We start from the raw sequence: 18,973 nt of genomic DNA on the forward strand, positions 1-18,973 counted from the left end.
CAATCGAACGAGCAAAAAGAAAAGGAAGAACCCTGGATTGGAAAAGGTGACATCCGGACGGGCAGCCGCGGGGACGCCAGAAGACGCGGCATGCAAGAGAAAAGAGAGAAAGAGGGTCTCACCTGAAGCGAACTGACATCTGAAACCATCATCCAGGGCAGATCAAACATGGTGCCATCCCTGCTCCTCCGGACTATGAAGTCATCGATATCCGTATAGCGACCAGTTGCCATTATAATACATGAATCAAGTCAAGTCAAGAACATGATCGTCTCTCAATCTCCTCAGATCAGCACATGAAAAAGGGGCCTCAACAAGACTGTCGCCAGCCTCGTCGCCCAAATGCCTTCTAGGCTAATTCACTAAACACTTTCTATCAGGGTATATGATGGTGTCATGCCGTCCTCAAGCTGACCTTGATTCCAGCTTCGATGGTCGCTGAGCGAAAAGAAGAAATACAAGAATTGCTGTCAAAGCCGCAAGAAATGAATCCATCTGTAGCAAAAAGCCATCTCTTGAAGACGAAGAGCCACTGAGTCGTCTTCATGCCACCCATCTTTTTTCCCTGACCGCCTCTTGTCCTGGCCCAAAGAATCTCAACAAAACAAAATACTTGCTGTGGTCGTCAATCGTAACAAATACAAATACAAACAAAAAGGAAAAGTGCCTGTAGATCGAGGCAATCAGTTGGGGTTGCCTGGTTCAAACATCGAATCCCGCTCTCTCAGCGAGGCCACCAGAGTGCCTATGGCCGGACCTGTAACATTACCCGCACTTGATGTCCTTCGTGAGAGCCCTGGAGGCGGACCGCGGTGAGAGATACGAAACGATGTTGACCGCTTCGTGTACTGCCCACTTTCCACCTTGTCCTGAATCATCTCATCAAGCATCTTGGACATCTCGTCCACCGTCTTGCGCTTCTTCTCGGGCGCCTTTTGTGGTGACAAAAGCGTCATGGGGCTTGCGCTAAGCGGGGACCGTGGTCCGGAAGACACCTGTGATACCACAAGACTGCTCAACTGAGAGCTAGTATTGCTATCGTTGCTCTGATGACCATCTTGACTTCGATTCTGTTTGAACTCGTTGGAGGACATTTCTGGTGACAGCTCCGCAATATCACGTTTGCGCACGGCCGAGCGAAGGGCCGCAACGGTCTTCTGCAGATCTGCTATCATAGCATCCTTCTCGTCAAGCTTCTTCATCATCTCTCCGTCATCACCAGGGGTTTTGTTGAACGCCATGGATACTCGAGAATGACTGGATCTCCGAGCTTGCAGCAATCTCTTTTCCAGCGTCGAAATGTACCTGGTCTTGTCCTGCAGATCTGCCTGTAGGGCCCGGACTTGCGCTTGCAGTGTTGCCCGCCCATCACCGAAATAATCTCCGCCTGCTTCTTCATCCTCGTCAGGTATTGCGGGGAACGACAGATGCGTCGACGCCGATTGCGGTTGTGCCAAAGACGCTGCGGAAGGGTATCGCTTGAGACCAGGTGTAACACCCAGGGTAGACTGACTAGCAGACGACCGAACCGACCGGGACACCGCGATGTCTGTACCTGCCGAGAGTCGCGAATGCATTCCCAATGAAGACACTGTTCCACTGTTAACGCCGGTTGACTTCGAGCACAGAATCAATCGATTCAAGTGCTCAATTCGCTCTTTGAGAGCAGTCCTTGCTAGCTGCATTTCCAACATCTGTTCTTCATGTCGTTGTTCGGCTTCCTTCTCGATTTGCTTTTCTTCTTTCTCGGCTGCCGATCTCTGCTGTCCCTCTAGTTGCGACCGCAGGCTCTGGATCTCAGATCGGTACCGTTCAAGGAGACCAGCGTTGACACCCGTACCCACCTCCTCCGCAGCCTTCTTCGCATGGCTGACAATGTTGTTCTTGGCTCGAGCTGCAAACTTGAGAGTGTTGAGAGTTTCGCCAGTGTGGTTGCTGCTTGCCGCGGTCGTGCCTGCTCCGATCTGGATTGTACACAATATTGAGACCAAGGAATTGCCAGAAAGTGCTGGCTGGAGGAGACGCGTCAATTTGCTGTCTCGATATGGCAAGTGCTTGCCATCTTTGTCCATTGGATTTCCATTTTTGTCCTTGTTTCCAGAAAGCTTAGCAATGACTGTACCCAGTGTGAGCAAAGACTTGTTGATGTGTGCACCCTCAGTTCGCCTCTCTTTGTCCTCGGCAGCTCTTTCAGACCCTGCCAGGTCAATGAGGCTGAGAGTCGAGACACGAACGCCACCAGGAAGCATGGCTACTCGCTTGCCATTCTCGTGCATTGCTCCAGATCCAGGGATGCGTTCCCGGCTCTCCACAACAATTTGTACCACAGCATGACTTCGAGAACTGCGTGCGTTGTACTGGGTGCTTCCGGTGCGGCGTGCAGTATCTCCTCGGTGGATTACTCGAAGCAACTGAGTCGGACTCTGCACAATCTCTTCCTTCAGTGGTGTAGCATAAACGCCTCGTTTGCTGTCTTCGCGCAACTTGATCTCCTCTTGCTGAGGACCGCCAATGCCGCCGCCCATCGGAGTTGCTAGCAGGTCATGAATCTTTTCGTTGTATATTTCGAGGTAACTAACCCTCAGCAAGAACTCTCGATGTGGTGTTTCTCTGATATAAGAGAAAATATCAGTAATCGCAAGAGGGATGACGCCCGGACTTGACATCGTGCCCTGCATCGAGAATGTTTTGCCTGTTCCGGTCATGCCATAGGCAAATACTGTCCCATGATAGCCTTCCATCACCCGACGTACCAGCCGTTTAGCGGCGGCATCATAGACTTTGGCGTTGTCGTCGTACGTATTGAAGACGTTGTCGTAGTGGTAGTCACCACCCTCCTTGCCACGATAAGCGACCAAGCTTCTTCGGCCGTCCACCATCCATTCTCCTTCACTTCGAGAACTGTTTGTTGTGCCTGAATCTGGTCGAACACGTACGCTGACGATCACATTGCCCTTCGATTCCTTCCCCTTTGAATTTCGGTTTGACTCAGTCATCATGTCGTCCGAGTCTTTTGTACGACCTCGACTGTCATCGTCACCATCCTCGATCGTGGTCGCAGTGGTCGAATAGGACCCATTGGCCGAGGAACTCCGGCTTTGCGGAAGAGAGTGAATACTGGACTGCGCGTCTGATATCCTATTGCCTGCTCTTGCAGATACTGTCATCCCATCTCCGGCAGAATTGAGTAGAGAAGGAGTCTGCGATCCGCGAAAACTGCCACCACTCGCTCTCGGGGACTTCTTGGTTTTATTGGAAAACGCTAGGATGCCCGAGGCATTCCCGTCTGACGTCCGTTTCCTTGTCGACGTTGTGGAGGCTATAGAGGCCGATGTACCTGGACGAAACCCACCAGTGGGTGTGGGTGGCTGAGGGAATGATCCAATGCTAATGGTCTTCCGCACAGTTTTGGTGGAGGGGATTCCAGACGGTCTCTCGCTACTTCTCGAAGATGGTAGATCCGGAGTGGACGAAAGAGGCTGCGACACCGGCAATAATGAGGTCCTTGAAGGTGTTTTTAGCCGCGATGGTGGTTGAGATAGGCTCTTGCGCGGCGGTTTGTTTGCGGTCGTAGGTAGGGGAGGCAGCGCACCCGTTGGCGGGTCGGCTAATGGCCTTGAGGCCACGGGTAGAGACATGTTGACCACGGATTCGTGGTACGGCTGGTTTTGGCAGGATCTCTTATTGCACGTTCATGCGGGGTGCTTGGATTTTTTGTATAGTCGAGCCAGATGGTCAGAGCTTTGATACACTGTCCCTGCGTGCCCCTCGCTCTGATTATGCTGTCGCAGGTTTTCACGCACGGATCAATATTTCGTTGTAGTCTTCGTCTGCTCTTCCCAATAGTGTGTATCCTTGGATATCCAAAGACGCAAGTGCCCGTCTTCCGCGCCGTAAAAGGGTGAGGGAAGAGGCCGTCGCAGAACGAGAGGGGCGTTATGATGTTGAACGACCGTTGGCATCACACAAACAATGTGGAGTGTCTGTCCATGTGAGGTATTCTCCGAGGCATGCAACCCTAAACCATGTGCATGAAGCACGATCAATTCGAGTCTTGGAGGACTTTTGAGATGCAATTGGACACCGTTGAACGTCAACCACAAAGTGATGTTACTCGGACTGACAGAAGAGACAGGCAAGAGGGACGAGGCGCCGCAGGAGAATAATCCTCCTCATCGCTCCATTCAGATAACTTAGGGTGTTGGACTGGGGGGCAGTTCATGAGGTCCGTGCCGGTGATGGATGGCTGTCCCCTGTCAGCATGCCTGGGGACTAGAATGGAAACGAGCAAGCGTGCCTTGGGTGCCGATTAGCTGCAGGCACCGGGCCACAGGGACTGGATAACGCGCAGGACCTTTGCAGCCAAAAGAGAACCTAGCAAGGGCGTTTGATGATGGATGGGCGGGTGCCAGGTGGATTTGCACAGGCATATTTTTCTCAGCTGAGGGGCGGCCAGGCCGTCAAAAATGTGTCAAATTGCACTCTCTTGGAGACCAATGCCGAAGCACAATTCCTGCCGATTTCTGCAACCACTTTCCATGGCGTGTCCCAAGGGTCAGTAATGTTGTCAATCCTCTATCATCATTGGCCTGACACCCGGTTTCATCAAGTGGTCAATCATCTTCTTGCTGGTGATCATCACAGTCGTCCTGTGGCCGAGTTTGGAGGGCATCATTGAAGATTGCTCCAGCCTCAAGCTGCGACCTCATGCAACACCATTCCGAGTTCAGCTGATCACAGAAAGGAAGAAAAGTTCCCACATTCTAGCCGATCCACCGACCTACACAATATCATGCTACTGCACTCGAAGTCTCGAAGACGTTTTTGACCTTCCGCGCGTCGTCCATGGCGACCTCCACCTCGATTAAGCGACTACACGCCCTACTTTATCCTCGCACTTGAGCTCAAATCAATGACTGTAGCTCTGCTTTGCCCCAGATGAGTTTACAAGCAACGGTATACCATATCACTACCAAGGTGTATACAAGAGTGACAGGTTGTGATACCCGAAAGATGGAGGTTAGAGTTCACCCTGAGATAAGGTATGTACGTCAAAAGGATAGACCTTGTAGCTTGAGGTCAAAGGGAAGAATTTTCTCCACCCCTTGCAAGCATCGTCAACGCCAATCTTCATGTGGCTTAACCTAAGTCTTTCCCCGGCCGCTTGATGCCTTGCAATCTGTTCGGCTACTCACCCATCGACCTTAGAAATTTGGGGGCACACACTGTCTTGCTCTGAACCTGAAGCGACCGACCTCAATCTCGGTATAACTATGGCTAAGGTGCCTACGCAGTCCAGAAGCAGTTGAAGCTGAAAGGGACCATCCTCATTCATGCCAGGCTTGGGACATTGTGTATCATCTGGCGTATTTCCAGCATGTGAAAAGGTGTCCTGAGCCGTGTCCTATTTCATCATCACTTGCCTGTCTTGGGAGTGATTGTGAAAAGGCCCTCCTGGAGATGTTCTCGCCATCAGCCGTGAAATATCATTGTTAGGGACAGAAACCTAGATGGATGGGTCCGGTGCTACCACGCCTCGCCTGGACTTACACAGTGAAGCGGAATCGGGCAGGAGGAAACGATCGGCTCTTTTGCATTTCCTGGAGCACGATTTCTTTTGGTGAAAGAACAGCAACGCGTATGAAGCCAGATCTTGTGCCTCTGTTGACTGCCCTCGTGATGACGGCGAAGCAGTACCCAGCTTCTCAGGCTCAATGCCTCATCTTCGTATTTCGACTTTGTGCGTCTTCCAGGCCACACAAATATACAAGTCTGTTGTTCAATAGCGTTTGCTCTTTGGTGCAACCAACAGCGACCAGAAAGGAAAAGCTTTCGGAGATTTGTTTTCTTTGGGTCGTATCTAGCGTGATGCTATACTAGTGGCATCAGCAACCTTTGATCGCATTGCAATGTGCATGCTCAGGGGTTTGGATATCATGCTCACGAGTCACGACTCACGACGCGTCACAGTCGCACGAAAATAATGTTCAGACGCTCAGCCACCAGATCAGCTAATAAACTTAGTGTGTCAATCCCGGAGCCGGCGCACCCATGGTTCTGGAATGGTTTGCAAACAAGACTGAGACGCACCCGAAACTTCCGGGACTTTATGAATCCAAGCTCTTTGAAGAAGGCCAAGTGCATCAATAGCGAACGCTGTGGATCTTAAAGCATCATTACTCAAGCATGGTCGCTGTCAATTGACTACCTCACAGATCTGGGCGAGACCGACAGTGAAGAACATCATATTGGTACGGAATACACTGATCATTATCACCGCCTCAAACAGTGCGAGGACAGACGAATGGCCGCGATGTGTTACAAGATATGCTGATGATAGAAGCCAAGGGCCTGATGCCGGTCCCGCGGTGTCTGGGAAGACTGGTAGCCAAGAGCCAAACTGCTTCAACAGAGCAACTTCTACACTGATGTGTTGGCTATGCTTCTCCTCAGTGTGCCAGCTCTCCAGGAAGGTCACAGCATGGAGATTCCCAAACGTCTTCGAGAAACACCTTTGTTCGATGCCATCCCTGTCACCGCCAGCATTATAATACATATACCGAACTGACCAACAGCGTGGTGCACTCAGCATTCAGTCGGGACACTCCACTATCGCGCATTTTTCTTGTTTGCTTCGACTCTCATCTTGTGCAATGTTTGAGCTCTTCTTCTCTCACCACCATGGACCTTATGGCCTCGTTTATGCTCCCAAAGACCCTCCACTGCCTTCAACGTGACTCCACTGCCGTACGTGCCTTTAATCGGATGTGCCTGCTTCCCTGTGATGATATATCCATTCTTCAGCTTGAACCCTGTAGGCTTTTTTAGGTCCGCCATCGTCTGCCCCGATTGTAGAGCATATGTCGCCGAGCCGTTTGGCACGTTGACAATAAGTTTCTGCATCCCAGGACTCTTGCCGATAGATACTGGTCCAGACAGTGGCTCTCCTGTTACTGGGTCTTTTTTCAGACTTGGCACCTCGACGAGCCTCAGTTCAGCAACTCCATCCTGCACATATTGTAGATCGCCGCCAATGCCAAAATCGCCTTTTCGGAACTTCTCTCGCCACCGCAGCAGGTACCGCCGCGTTCGCGGTGGTTCAACGCCCTTATCCTTTAGCTTTTGCGATGTCGCGGTGAATAGTTCCTCCCACGACTCGATTTTGCTGGCATGTTTGGACATTTCGCGGCCGATCAACTTGAAGAAAGTAGGAACATCGGGAACAAAAGGTGTCGGAGGTGGTACGCGGCCGTCCTCGGGTAGGCCACGATGTAGATTGCGACGGCATGGTGTGCAAATGTATGACTGTGATATTGATGCCGAAGGTCGGAGTAGAGATGTGAAGAAGGAAGACGCCGTCTGCGGTTGTCGCGTGATCATCTTTGGGAATTATCAACGACGGCTTCGGCTCTGAGAACTCTAGTGTATGTAAATCCGAGTTCGCTCACTCGAAACGCTCCGCGCAGCTGTTGTCGTTCGGTGAAGTTGTAAAGGAAATTTATTGCTGCTGGAAAGCCTTCTTAAACAGCTGCAACTTTTCGAAGTCCGACAGCATTGATGCCAAGGCAAGGCTGAAAGTGCCAAGCCACAGCCTCGTCTTTGATCTTCAAGGTGGCTTCCCAGACGTCAACATGCTGTCGTACGGAAAATGCTGCTCTTCAAGTGCCCTCCTTCGGCAATCCTGGCGACCAATTTGACCCATCGTTGGACTGAAGGGCGTTGGATTCAAGTCATAAATACAGCCTGCAAGGCTGAGGCGGGCATCCAGGAGACATCCTCGGCCCGATACGCATTCATCTCAACACCTCTAGAAGTATTTGTTCCTCGAGTGGACCGTCACCATGGCGCCCCCCTCAAACACGGTGTCACCGCTGATGCCGCGGTCACCGTCTAATCTCAACGCCTACATGTCACCCTCCAGAGCCAAGTCATTAGCAATGAGAAAGTCGATATCAAAACCACAAACCGCCACCATTCAATCTCGCCCTAAACCGTCCGCTGACTTCGACATGGCTGAGCAGATGAATGAGGAGATCAGCAACAAGTATGTGAAAGGTCCGTCAACCCAGCCTCAAGTAGCAGAACCCAACTGACGATTGCTCAGGCAAGAAGCTGGGTGAAGGTACCTATGCTATCGTCTACAAGGGACATTTGAGATCCGATCCTACCACGCTGGTGGCGATCAAGAAGTTCAAGGTCGACCCTTCACAACAGCGAGAAGGTCTCAACGTCGACACCATTCGAGAGATCAAGTACCTTCAAGAAGTCTCCCACCCTAGCATTGTCGCTCTGCTCGATGTGTTCTCTTCCAAAGACCAAAACATCAACATGGTCATTGAATACTTTCCAAACGGCAACCTGGAGGAGCTCATTCGTGACAAGACGGTGAGTTACGGTGCTGCAGATGTGAAAGCGTGGATGGGCATGCTTTGCCGGGCAATCTACTACTGCCATTCGAACTTCATTCTGCACCGAGATATCAAGCCGAACAACTTGCTCATCGCAGCTGATGGAGAAGTCAAACTGGCAGATTTCGGTCTTGCACGGTCATTTGGAGACCCAAGATATCAAATGACGTCTGCAGTGATAACATTGTGGTATCGACCTCCGGAGCTCCTGTTTGGGGCAAGGCAGTACAGCGGTGCTGTCGACATGTGGAGCATCGGGATGGTATTCGCGGAATTGCTCATTCGTCGTCCATATGCAGCTGCCGATGTGGCCAACCAAGAAGTTCTGGCAACGGGTGGCGGCACAGTCGCACAATTGGACAAAATCTGCGAAGCAGTAGGCACGCCGTCGGAAGACAATTGGCCAGGTGTTTCGAAACTCCGAGATTACTTCGAACTAGAGAAGAAGATTCCGGTCAGGGACAAATCGTTTTACATGCAAATGTTCCCAACGGCAGGTTCTGTTGGTGTTGATCTTCTTATGGCCATGTTGAAGCTGGATCCACGGAAAAGAGTGACGGCCAGGGGAGCTTTAGAACATGAATGGTGGCAAGTAGATCCACGACCTACCGACAAAGAGAGCTTGCCCAAGCAAGGCGGTGGCGCGACTAAGATGGGTGCGGCTGAGGCCGCCGCGCCTGGAGTCGTGGTAGATGAGAACAGATTCAAAGGTGTGGCCAAAAAACTTGACTTTGGTGGAGCACGAAAGTGAGAGGAAGATCATCGAGACATTGCGCAGAGCCGCTGCGAGGTCGCCAAGGGCGTATCTACCCCAAAATTCGGTCACCGCCTTTGAGCATCGTGCCAGCCCAAAGTGACAAGCTTCTGATATCCTCACTGGACATGGGATGTGGCATACGGCTTGGCTGTCTGGTTGTTTTTGCCCTCAAACAAACCTCACTTTCAATTCAACCTTGCGGAAGGAAACATCTCAGATCGACCTCCCCCTTCGCCAATCACAATCTTGAGACTCCTCGAAAGGACGGACCGACCTCATCTTCACGGCTGATCTAGTCTTGCGCTCGAGGTCTTGCTTGATCCTGGGTGGAGCCGAACAGTACTACTCCAACAGGTCGATTTCATTACGGGGTGCAAGTCAAGTGATTTACTCAACACCAAAGTGGTCCTACTACAGCCCAACAGCCATGGGACAGCTTGTCGTTCTGTACAAGCCCATTGTCGTCGAATTACGCGAGGAGAATTGCAATACACTCGGAAAGCTAGTTGCTGCCATCACGCAGACCTATCCGCCAATCTTGAACCGGCATGATGGCCTTGAGTATGCTATCCGAGGTGCCAAGCAAGGCAGGGTAGCACTGACAGAAGGTCAATATGACCCTAATGCCGAGCTTCTCACCAATAATCGCCGACCGATTGAGATCAAGGCGAAGTTCAAGGCAATCTACACCGTCAACATTCGTCGAGCTTCTGCAAAACATCTTTTCGGTGGCCCAATCATCGCGGAGGTAGAGGTGTACTGCCGAGACAGCTTCGGTAAATTGAAGGAGCAGATTGAACGGCAGACCGGAATATCAAAAGACTCTCAGCAGCTGGAGTTCATGGGATGGCCTATGTTGGACTCCTCTATTCTTGGTTTGCAGCGTGTCTTCCGAGGCTGCACAGTGGTTTTGAGGGTCATGGCAAAGATTACTTACCACTTCAAAGATGCGTCATGGTCGATCACTGCCGGTGTGGACGAATCCTTGCTGTTGTTGCTGGGACGAATTGCTACCAACTTAAGTGAGGACGTCTCAATGCTACGCTTCAGTTTCACCCACGCCTCCGAGGATGTGGCAGCAACCGCCACAGATCGGCCTCCAAATCCTACTCAGCTCTTCAAAGCCGGGGATGTGGTTGGAAGTGTGGCGGAAAATGGTCTTACCAATGGTGGTGCAATCCAGGTATATCGGGAATATCGCAAACGCGAGCTGAACGACGAGACAGTACGCCCCAGCAAGGTTGATGGGAAGAGTAATCGTCAAAGAAAGCGCGAACGGCGAGAGAAAGAACGACGAGCCGTGCTGTCAAAGAGCGTCGCTACCTAAGAGACCTGGAAGAGCTGCCATCTTCGTTGATTGGCGAGTTGAGACATTGGAATCACGGCTCTTCTGCCTGGAGAAGGAAGAACTCAGCAATCGAATGAGGCCACGAATTGGCAAGCCTTTCACCGATTCTTCAACCTTTCAGCTATGTATGGGATCGTCGAACACGGCAAAGACTGCCGCCGACAGAAGAGGTACCATCCTCCCTCATAGCATCTTCGGAGCTGCCACAATTGTCATGGATGAACATGTTGTGCCCTGTACCGAGCTGTAATTTCGAGACGAACGATGCTCTCAATGAATATTACCTCCAATGCATTTCTTCCGTCTATTTCCGCGCTCTGAGGTTGTGACGTCTCTTCCCCGTGCTTGGTCCGGTCACCTCGCCATCGAATGCGTAGGTGAACTGCCGATAGCCTCCCAGAAACCTCGAGCATCGAGTTTTCTGCCCAAAGTATCCATCGGCCTGGGCAAGCCTCGTATGCCATTCTCCTCCATCAGCTCAACGATCCACCCCCGATACTTCGTCCTTTCCTCGATCTTTGACCCATCTTCTTTCCCATCTTCCAAGGTCTCGCCCATAAATTCCCAAACCAGCAACCACCAATCGTACGAAACGCAGTCGGCGACAATCCATCTCCTGCCAAATAAGCTTCCACTCGTCTTCGTGCCCTCTAAGTCACCCTTGACCACTCCTACCACTCCCCTAGCTACATCCGCGCCGTGGATCAGATGCAGTGCACCCTTGGAAGCGAGTGCCTCCTTCGTCTTCGCCACCCTTCCGATCCAATTCCCTGGCTGTCTCGTAGCACCATATAATCCCGCCAAATTCAACACACATCCTCCTAATCTCATGAGCTCGTTCTCCGCGATAGCCCGCTCATTAGACTCGTCAATTGGTGAAGAGGAGTCATTCCAGTCAGGGGCAGTGAAGATACCCGTAGAACCAAGTTGAATCCATTTCGTGGCTCCAGCTTCTTTGGAGTGTGAGTTGATGTATGATGCGATTAATCGCGCCGAGGGCCCTTTCCCTTTCAATGGAAATGTGACGAGTACGTATTTGGCAATAGGTAACGTTTTGTATGCCTCAATATCAGTGAACTCCGGGTCGAACTTGAATGGGATCGTCCCATCGTGTCCTGTTGTTGTGGTTGCTGCGTAGGTTATTTTCTCTTTGATGAGGAGTGGTTGGAGGAATTGCCATGTCCAGCCTGCTCCTAGCACGAGGAGCGTGACGCTGGATGGTACTGATGGGATCGCGCGAAGTGTCATTGTCCTTTTCTGGGATGGGGCATAGAAAGGCTAGTGAGTATTGGTGTACAGTAAGGCTGCTTAGATTGAGGTGTCAAACATTCTTGTTCTGTTTCGTCATGACTTTGACTTTTGATGCGAAGCTCTTTCTCCTCACGATCAATTTAAACATTGGTTTGCCCAAACACATACCATCCACCGTCTCATCACTTCATTCACGCCGATTGATCATCATCACCCATATAGTGGCGTCCTTAGAAGCTCTGATGAACATCCCAAGACGCTCCGGATCATTGATCTCGCAGCACGAATGTGTCGGCATTTAGCAAGGTCAATCCTGCCAACAGCGTCACTGATGGCCTCGAACTCGATACTACGAAGTGAGGCTGAACTTTATTCATCGTCCTTTGCACGCCCGGGCACGAAGGTCGAAAACTCGCTACTCTCCTGTCCTTCCAAGTTCTGTCACCAAACCGTGGCATGAGTCCTTTCCTGTCGAGAACGCCCTCTGATACTGTATATCCCTCTCCGCCCCTTTCAACACCCACCTACTCCTTCTTCTCCCTCCCCAGCACCTCCTGCATCACCGGCCCCCTCTGCGCTACCTCCCACAGTTCTTCAGGCGTATACTCCTCAAACCAAACCCGATACCCCAGCATCGACCCAATCACCTTCCCAAACCCATACACCGAATGCGTAACAAAGTACTTAACTGCAAACAGAGCCAACATCGTCGACGGCAAAAACGGCAGAGGATCAACGAAATTGTCGACATGCGCGATTGTCGTGAGCAACTGCACGACCAACCCCAGCGACAATCTCGCCTTCTTCGTGTTCGGGTCAAAAGAGTCCTTGAACAGTGAAAGGACGTTATAAAAGAAAACCTGCTTGAACCCGTCGTCTTCCATCCGATGGGTCAGCAAATACGCCCAGCAGCAAAACCAACCTCCTACCACTGATAACTGGGGGCTGGGCTGGGCTCGGTGATTTTGAGTGTGGGTGTGGGTGTGGGTGCGATGTTCTTACCAGGCTCCGTCCACTCTTCCACCGTGACATCCCCTTCCCCGGCGCCTCCATCCGCGCGACAGAAATCATGGACCTCGTATTTACGAATGATCTGAACCCCGTCTTCAGGACCGATCACTTTCGCGGTGCCGTTGATCGTGAACTTGACGCGACCATGAAGAACACGCATGTGCTCCGTGTAGCTCTCGTGCCAGTGACCACCAGGGCGCCAGAGACTGCCTGGTGGGATGTTGATGCGTGTGCGATGGGTCGACGGGAAACTGAATGTCACTAGGCCGCTACCCAGTTCGAGCGTGAAGGACTTCAGATCCCGTGTTCGAGAGCGTGTTGTTTGCATGCTGGAAATGGATGGTGCTACTGTGATCGCCTGATCGATCTGGTCGTGCAGTGTAAATCCAGTGGTACAGCTCACAGCTGTGACTTCTAAAGTGCTTGAAGCCAGGACCGACAGTATACTATTGGCAACTCTTAGATGATGTACAGGTATATCATCGTCGATATCTTCTTCTTAGTAGCGATTTTAAAAGTCGCCAGAGTTCAGGGGTAAGTTCAGTGGTAAGCAGCCACACCATCAGCTGACTAAGGGACGATCAAATTCTGTGAAGGGAGCACGTATTCCATCAAAATGTGTAATTGTCCAGGTATTTGTAGGTACATGACTAATTCAAGGAAATTCGTTTATCTCATCATCGCATTTTGACCAGTGCTGTCGACCATGTTGTGTGCGATATTGCAGGCAGACGCTGGAAGGATTTCTGTTTTGGCCGGTCGCCATCGCTTGTTTTTCGTTCCGAGCATGATCTGAGAGGTTGTCCCCTCATAGATCGACATGCTTCATTTCCATACTTTTCGTGAGCAGGTAGGCCTCCTCTGAAGAAGCAGGAGTACCACCACTCTCCCTCGATTCAATCCCTCATCAACCCCACAACTCCTCATTCGAGGGCACCAGGGCCGGACCGACATAACCCGTGCCCATCCTGAGATCAATTGGCTTTTCTTTTTCCTTGTCCTTCTTGTTCGTCACCAAGTTGACGATAACCTCCTTCACACCCGCTGGCTCCCCTGCCATAGCAATCTCCGCCTCCACATCGCGTGCGATGGCCCTGTAGTCTTGGATGACAGCTGCGTAGAAACCTTTACCTTCGCCGTCAACCACTGCGGGGCCGTTCCACCCTTTGCGGGATTCGAAATAGATCTCGTCCGTTTCGGTCTCAATGTCGGTCCCTTCCTCTGCAGACGAACTCGAAGATATATCTGCGTTGGAACTGTTTGCCCCGGGCGAAGTGACCGGTGCCTTGAAACGCCAGGTAGAATCGTAGTCTTCTCTAGGACTGGCTCGTCGATGGATGGGGTCCACGGATGCGGCACGATGAGATAGATCAACTGAATCAGGACGACGAGAAAATGGCTCGCGGGAGATCGCTCGACGAGTTGGTGGTCCAGAAGGGGTCCCACGACGACGAGAAGGCTCTCTAGACCTTGTCCGACGGCCGAGCGGAGGAGGGGAATCGGCTCGGTGACTGGCTGCTTCTTGCACCAGTGCGTGTCTGGTGCTAGTAGAAGGGCCATGCGCTTGACGCGATAGAGGTTCTCGCGACACAGCACGCCGGCTCGTTAGGCCAGGAGAATCAGCACGACGAGAGAAAGGGCCTGGAGAATCACCACGCCCAAGAGCCGGATCGCGAGACAATGCGCGTTGACGAGATGGGGAAGGTCGCCGGCGACTTGATTCCCGCGGTTGAGCCGTTCTATGTGTTGCTTCTACCGACCCGGCTTGTCGGTAGACGGGATCTTGGGAGGCTGATCGACCTCCTTCCCGTGGAGCGCGGGATCCGGCCCGATCATGTCCAGGGGTTCCTCGAGACTCGGAGCGCATGTATGCCACTTCTCCAATACCAGGACCGCGAGATGAAGGTCGAGAGCGGTCTTTCACTGCGCCCCAGGAATGGATCCGTTCAGAGTCTGAGTCGGACGATAAGATCGGGCTAGCAATCCTAGATGTTGTCAGAGATGTCGGTGTCATTCTTGGATGTTGATTCAGGTCGACCGGGGTACTGTGACCGTGAGAAGCAGCCAAGGCTCTGGCGATGTGCTCGGCGGTGGGGGTATTGTCTTGGGGAGTTACATTGTTGCTTTCTGAGAGGCCATCATATTTTTCGGCGACCGGACTGAGAAGCGAGAGAGCTGAGGCAGGTTGGCTTTTGTTAGGCGGCACGGAAGTCTGAATGGGTGGAAGTCGCCCAGCGGCATAGCCTTTCTCCGGAAATGCGGCCCTTGTGAAAAAGGTGCTTACATCTTTATATACTGGGGATGTGGTATGGACAATGGGAGAATCAGCCCGAGCCTGGTCGGCGGTCGGTCGTGATTCTGCCACAATGACTTCGTCGATAGTGTTGGCTATACCGGTGGGAGCTGGAAGCTCTGCCAGGACAGGGGGATGCTCAACGACATTCACTTGACCTTGAACAGTGTTGACTGATGTCGAACGGCGATGATCCTTCTTCCGGGACCATGGCAAGGGTATGGTGATTGTGATTGCACTTCGCTCCTTCTGAATGAATGACTGGGCTGGGTGCCTAATCTCTTCACTACTGATGTGTTCGAACTTCATAGGCTCTCTGGAAAGGTCGGGTGATTGGTTCACCAGCGTCTTCTGTGAGTCTGGGCTGCCGAATGGTTGACCTTGCAAAATGTTGTTGCCAGCCGGATATTGCTGGCTCCAAGTTCCATCATGGGGGGCTGAGATGGCAATATCGCCCCATCTTGCATGCAATTGCTTTCCTGAATCCGACCGAGACCGTGAAGGTCGACGTCGAGCGTGAATTAGGCCTTCAAAGACTGAAGCCATGTTCTTCTTCCAGGTGGAGACGGTAATCAAGGTCTGGAATATGCTGATTCGGACTGGAGTTTAGGGGATGTAGTGGTAAGCCCCTCTTGCCTCAGAACAAAACGCTTGGCTTGAAAAAGTGTGGTCAAAGACTCTGTCCGTGGACCAGCCGACGTACAAAGATAGAGCAAGGGCGGTTATCCAGTCCAAGGTCAGCAGGCAAGAGAAAACAATTAAAGCAATGTGAAATGCGAGAACAGTGGAAAGTGTTTTGACAGATTTCTGAGACGTATATCATTTCAGAAGCAACAGCATACGAGCATACCTTCCTCGTTGGTTCCTGACACTCCTTACCCAAACAGTGCACTGAAGGTGGTACAACAATAGCAGCCGCTGTAAACTGTGGCCAGTGCATGAGTGGTGTGCGTCCAGCACGGTACCGAATAACTGAAGATAGCATCCGGCTGCAGAGTCAAGGCACAAAAGCGAAGAAGACATGCTGGTGATTGGAAGATCTGAACTGCAGCGTCTCGCAAGGAAATCGGATTGGTTGCCATCTCAAGATGAGACGCATCGTATGCAGGGACACGCGAGCAGGGCGCAGATGAGGTGGACGAATGAGTAATGGACTAATGAGAGCGTTTGTCTGTAAGCGCTCGCAAGGACAGTTGAGTCGATAATAACTAAGGAGTGGTGGAGATGAAGCAACCGAATAGGATTTATTGGCTCAAGCCTTGGCGACTAGCTATTTTTATGCTTACCTTAGGTACCCAGGTGCGCCCAATCACCAGAGTGCCGCCTAAAATTACAGGCCAATGATCATGCTCTAGGTTGAAGCTACAGTACCCCAGGAATCCAGGATATCATCTTTACCAGATCAAAAGGACCACACCTAGATATCTGGGTAAACATTACACACAAGCCAGCTGCGTCAACAGCAAGGAAGACGTGACTAGAACCTGTGTGCACGTCTTGTATCTTCATTTTGACAACACTGCCCAACAGCAACACGATTGAACAGCGTCGAACGATGAAACTCCTGCCGCGAGGGAGGCACATGAACTGGAGGATTTCGCTCAAAGAAGTTGACCGGCTCATGCGTGACTTTCACTATCTCGATCGGCCTGTCTGATATTTAGCAAAGAGCAGAAAAGTCGTAAATGGATCTTGCATGACCGGAGAGTACTACTTCTTGTAATGCTACGGTATCAGATCAAGATGCGAGTATATCTTCTAAATCAAGAATTGAGAACGCAACCGAAGTCCCCGGGGGATTTTTGCCAAGAGATTTGAGACTTCCCCTAAAAGCAGGCGGGCCTACCTAATCGGGCAATCTTGGCACCTTTTCATGATCCAGAAAGAGCGCCACCATATTCGGCTGAACTTCGCGCAACATGGATACTAGTAACATGGTAATGTGTGGTATTTGCCCCTGTTCACTTATTCAAACGGCTTCGGTCACTGCTTTTCTCGACAATGGTAATGTTGCCTCAAACACGCAAGTTCCTCTAGCATATTGCACCCGCCGTACTACATTGCCCGGCACCAGGAAAGGCCTACAATGAAGACCCTCACCATTCAACCTTGGTGCTCGGTTTCGCATCAGAACCCTGAGGATCTAGAAGACAGATGATCAGTCACTCATTCCGACTACTTTGCAAGCTCTGGCTCACGGCTGCGTGCTGCAGCAATTCCTGCAGTCAATTTCCCCAACAGGGTGTCCTCTTTGTCGTCGTCGCAGAGGTCCATGTATCCAGCAGCTGCCCATTGTCGAGGCAAGATCGCGAAAGCCCTGCCTGTGGTGCATGTCAGAATCCAAGATCAACAATGTCACAGCATGCTGCAGTACCTGATGTGTTACTATCCGACACGATCCTCATCAGCGCTCTTGCACAGTCCTGGACAGTGGCAAACGCTGTATCGGTGTCCTTCAACTGCTGAATAGTCTTGTCGTTCATGATCTTCGTCTCAATGAACCAGGGTCCGATGTAAGAAACTCGAATCTTGTGCTGATGTTCAGTAAGGCGAAGGGTCCTGAATACCCCACGCAAGCCGTACTTTGAGGCTGAGTACTGAAGTGCTCCAGGTAATCCCAGGAATCCCGCAAGACTACCTTGAATGACCAGGACCTGGTCCAAGTCCTCACCTTTACTCAGAGCATTCTGTCGGCGGAAGTAATGGAGCGCGAGTTTGATCGTGTACAACACGCCGACCAGATCGACATCTAGGGTTTTCAACCTGGGTTCTTCGGGGTCTTCTTCTTCTACTATCGGCTCATGATCGTCAATACTGTCCGAGTCTTTCCTGCTGTGACTCACCGTTGGTTGAGAAGACTGGGTCTTCGCCGCCAATGCCAGCATTCGCGACGACAATATCAATCTTTCCAGAGGGCGAGGACGAAATTGCCGACTTGAAAACTGCCAGCTGATCGGCCCAGCTCGTGACATCACATTTCTCGAATTGGGTAGCACTACCAGAACGATCAAACGTGGGAGACGACAGCGAGGGACAACTTACCTGGCCATCTCCTTTGAAAGCTTTGTACCGTCCGCTTCATTGATATCGGCAATGAGCACGAACGCTCTGGACTCCACTCAGCATCTATTGAATCCACAAGAAGAATGATGCGTACCCTGCGCCGACCAATGCACGAACATAAGCCTCACCAATACCATTTGCGCCTGTGAGAGTCAGAAAACACTGCTTGTTGTGGGAAGCCTTTCACATGCCGCCGGTGACTATGGCTGTTTTGCCTTTGACGTTACTGCTGTCGAACTCGGCATCACAGTTGACTGGTCCTTCATTAGTGTAGGCCTTCATGTTATTGCTCTTGATTCTTTTCTGCCAGAAGTTATGATATGGCGCAAGGCGTGCTGTTTGTACTGGGGTCTTTTGTGCCCATTATATACTTCTCGACCCCCTCACCCCAGGTTGGGCCTGACTAGCCTTACTTTATGTGGTGAGCCTCGGCTGCCTGGCACCACCGACAGACTAATGAAGGTCGAGGCTCTCCCGGGGCGTCCTCAAGCCGAGCTCGGCGTACCAACTCGTATATGTGCACACGGGGCTGGTGGAGAGCCGTCAAACGGTGGTGGTTGCATTCGCGTTTAAAAAGGGCGACTGTACTAGCAATGGTATCCGGGCAACTATCGGCTCATCAGACAGAGCATGAAAGCCGACCTAATGTGATTGAATATGTAGTGAAGTCTTGCCACCTATCGCGCAGGCCGCCGAGGTAGATCAACATGGACAGCAGCAGACACAGAATGGTATGTGTTGAGAAAACCCTCTCGTGAAAGCCATTGGTGCTTCAAATGGTCTGCTTAAGTAAGTCACCAACTACGTAAGCCTAGGGAGCCGTGGTCAGTGCCTGGAGCTTA

At 51.5% G+C, this 18,973-nt stretch overlaps 8 protein-coding genes across 8 annotated transcripts; 2 read left to right on the top strand and 6 right to left on the bottom strand.

Annotated features, from left to right (window-relative positions):
- Positions 1-293: 293 nt before the first annotated feature.
- Positions 294-4,014, bottom strand: EDD37DRAFT_478046 (centromeric protein E). Its single transcript, XM_062813171.1, has one exon. It carries the CDS (start codon positions 3,636-3,638, stop codon positions 684-686), a length of 2,955 nt encoding a protein of 984 aa, XP_062668392.1. The 5' UTR covers positions 3,639-4,014; the 3' UTR covers positions 294-683.
- A 2,362-nt stretch (positions 4,015-6,376) lies between these two features.
- On the bottom strand, positions 6,377-7,509 carry EDD37DRAFT_478053 (IGR protein motif-domain-containing protein). The gene has a single exon (XM_062813172.1). It carries the CDS (start codon positions 7,378-7,380, stop codon positions 6,610-6,612), a length of 771 nt encoding a protein of 256 aa, XP_062668393.1. The 5' UTR covers positions 7,381-7,509; the 3' UTR covers positions 6,377-6,609.
- Positions 7,510-7,639: 130 nt separating this feature from the next.
- EDD37DRAFT_478100 (cyclin-dependent kinase 7) lies at positions 7,640-9,376 on the top strand. Its single transcript, XM_062813175.1, has 2 exons — positions 7,640-8,055; positions 8,105-9,376. Exons 1-2 carry the CDS (start codon positions 7,842-7,844, stop codon positions 9,157-9,159), a joined length of 1,269 nt encoding a protein of 422 aa, XP_062668394.1. The 5' UTR covers positions 7,640-7,841; the 3' UTR covers positions 9,160-9,376.
- On the top strand, positions 9,377-10,680 carry EDD37DRAFT_478092 (uncharacterized protein). The gene has a single exon (XM_062813173.1). The coding sequence runs from the start codon at positions 9,593-9,595 to the stop codon at positions 10,490-10,492; it is 900 nt and encodes a 299-aa protein (XP_062668395.1). The 5' UTR covers positions 9,377-9,592; the 3' UTR covers positions 10,493-10,680.
- Positions 10,681-11,832, bottom strand: EDD37DRAFT_478093 (uncharacterized protein). The gene has a single exon (XM_062813174.1). The coding sequence runs from the start codon at positions 11,759-11,761 to the stop codon at positions 10,868-10,870; it is 894 nt and encodes a 297-aa protein (XP_062668396.1). The 5' UTR covers positions 11,762-11,832; the 3' UTR covers positions 10,681-10,867.
- A 104-nt stretch (positions 11,833-11,936) lies between these two features.
- EDD37DRAFT_667332 (uncharacterized protein) lies at positions 11,937-13,103 on the bottom strand (the record flags this gene model as incomplete). The annotated part of the gene is made up of 2 exons (XM_062819294.1): positions 11,937-12,641; positions 12,704-13,103. The coding sequence occupies 2 exons, from the start codon at positions 13,101-13,103 to the stop codon at positions 12,289-12,291; spliced, it is 753 nt and encodes a 250-aa protein (XP_062668397.1). The 3' UTR covers positions 11,937-12,288.
- A 275-nt stretch (positions 13,104-13,378) lies between these two features.
- EDD37DRAFT_635225 (uncharacterized protein) lies at positions 13,379-15,246 on the bottom strand. Its single transcript, XM_062816896.1, has one exon. It carries the CDS (start codon positions 14,787-14,789, stop codon positions 13,683-13,685), a length of 1,107 nt encoding a protein of 368 aa, XP_062668398.1. The 5' UTR covers positions 14,790-15,246; the 3' UTR covers positions 13,379-13,682.
- A 1,588-nt stretch (positions 15,247-16,834) lies between these two features.
- On the bottom strand, positions 16,835-18,880 carry EDD37DRAFT_635230 (glucose 1-dehydrogenase). The gene is made up of 7 exons (XM_062816897.1): positions 18,323-18,880; positions 18,226-18,274; positions 18,111-18,176; positions 17,912-18,063; positions 17,443-17,859; positions 17,267-17,389; positions 16,835-17,211 (listed from the first exon to the last, which is right to left on the bottom strand). The coding sequence occupies exons 1-7, from the start codon at positions 18,411-18,413 to the stop codon at positions 17,165-17,167; spliced, it is 945 nt and encodes a 314-aa protein (XP_062668399.1). The 5' UTR covers positions 18,414-18,880; the 3' UTR covers positions 16,835-17,164.
- Between the last annotated feature and the right edge of the window lie 93 nt (positions 18,881-18,973).

This window comes from Exophiala viscosa, assembly GCF_022695815.1.
Source record: "Exophiala viscosa unplaced genomic scaffold EDD37scaffold_8, whole genome shotgun sequence".
In the NCBI taxonomy this organism is placed as follows: Eukaryota; Fungi; Ascomycota; class Eurotiomycetes; order Chaetothyriales; family Herpotrichiellaceae; genus Exophiala; species Exophiala viscosa.

What these genes read in the sequence shown, in the direction of transcription:
- EDD37DRAFT_478100 (XM_062813175.1), top strand. Translation starts at nt 7,842, where the DNA reads ATGGCGCCCCCCTCAAACACGGTGTCACCGCTGATGCCGCGGTCACCG. An exon ending in CAGCAACAAGTATGTGAAAG is followed by an intron (nt 8,056 to 8,104) that starts GTCCGTCAACCC and finishes ACGATTGCTCAG; the next exon opens with GCAAGAAGCTGGGTGAAGGT.
- EDD37DRAFT_478092 (XM_062813173.1), top strand. Translation starts at nt 9,593, where the DNA reads ATGGGACAGCTTGTCGTTCTGTACAAGCCCATTGTCGTCGAATTACGC.
- EDD37DRAFT_478093 (XM_062813174.1), bottom strand. Translation starts at nt 11,761, where the DNA reads ATGACACTTCGCGCGATCCCATCAGTACCATCCAGCGTCACGCTCCTC.
- EDD37DRAFT_478053 (XM_062813172.1), bottom strand. Translation starts at nt 7,380, where the DNA reads ATGATCACGCGACAACCGCAGACGGCGTCTTCCTTCTTCACATCTCTA.
- EDD37DRAFT_635225 (XM_062816896.1), bottom strand. Translation starts at nt 14,789, where the DNA reads ATGACACCGACATCTCTGACAACATCTAGGATTGCTAGCCCGATCTTA.
- EDD37DRAFT_478046 (XM_062813171.1), bottom strand. Translation starts at nt 3,638, where the DNA reads ATGTCTCTACCCGTGGCCTCAAGGCCATTAGCCGACCCGCCAACGGGT.
- EDD37DRAFT_635230 (XM_062816897.1), bottom strand. Translation starts at nt 18,413, where the DNA reads ATGAAGGCCTACACTAATGAAGGACCAGTCAACTGTGATGCCGAGTTC. An exon ending in CGTGCATTGGTCGGCGCAGG is followed by an intron (nt 18,177 to 18,225) that starts GTACGCATCATT and finishes AGTGGAGTCCAG; the next exon opens with AGCGTTCGTGCTCATTGCCG. An exon ending in CTTTCAAAGGAGATGGCCAG is followed by an intron (nt 18,064 to 18,110) that starts GTAAGTTGTCCC and finishes TCGTTCTGGTAG; the next exon opens with TGCTACCCAATTCGAGAAAT.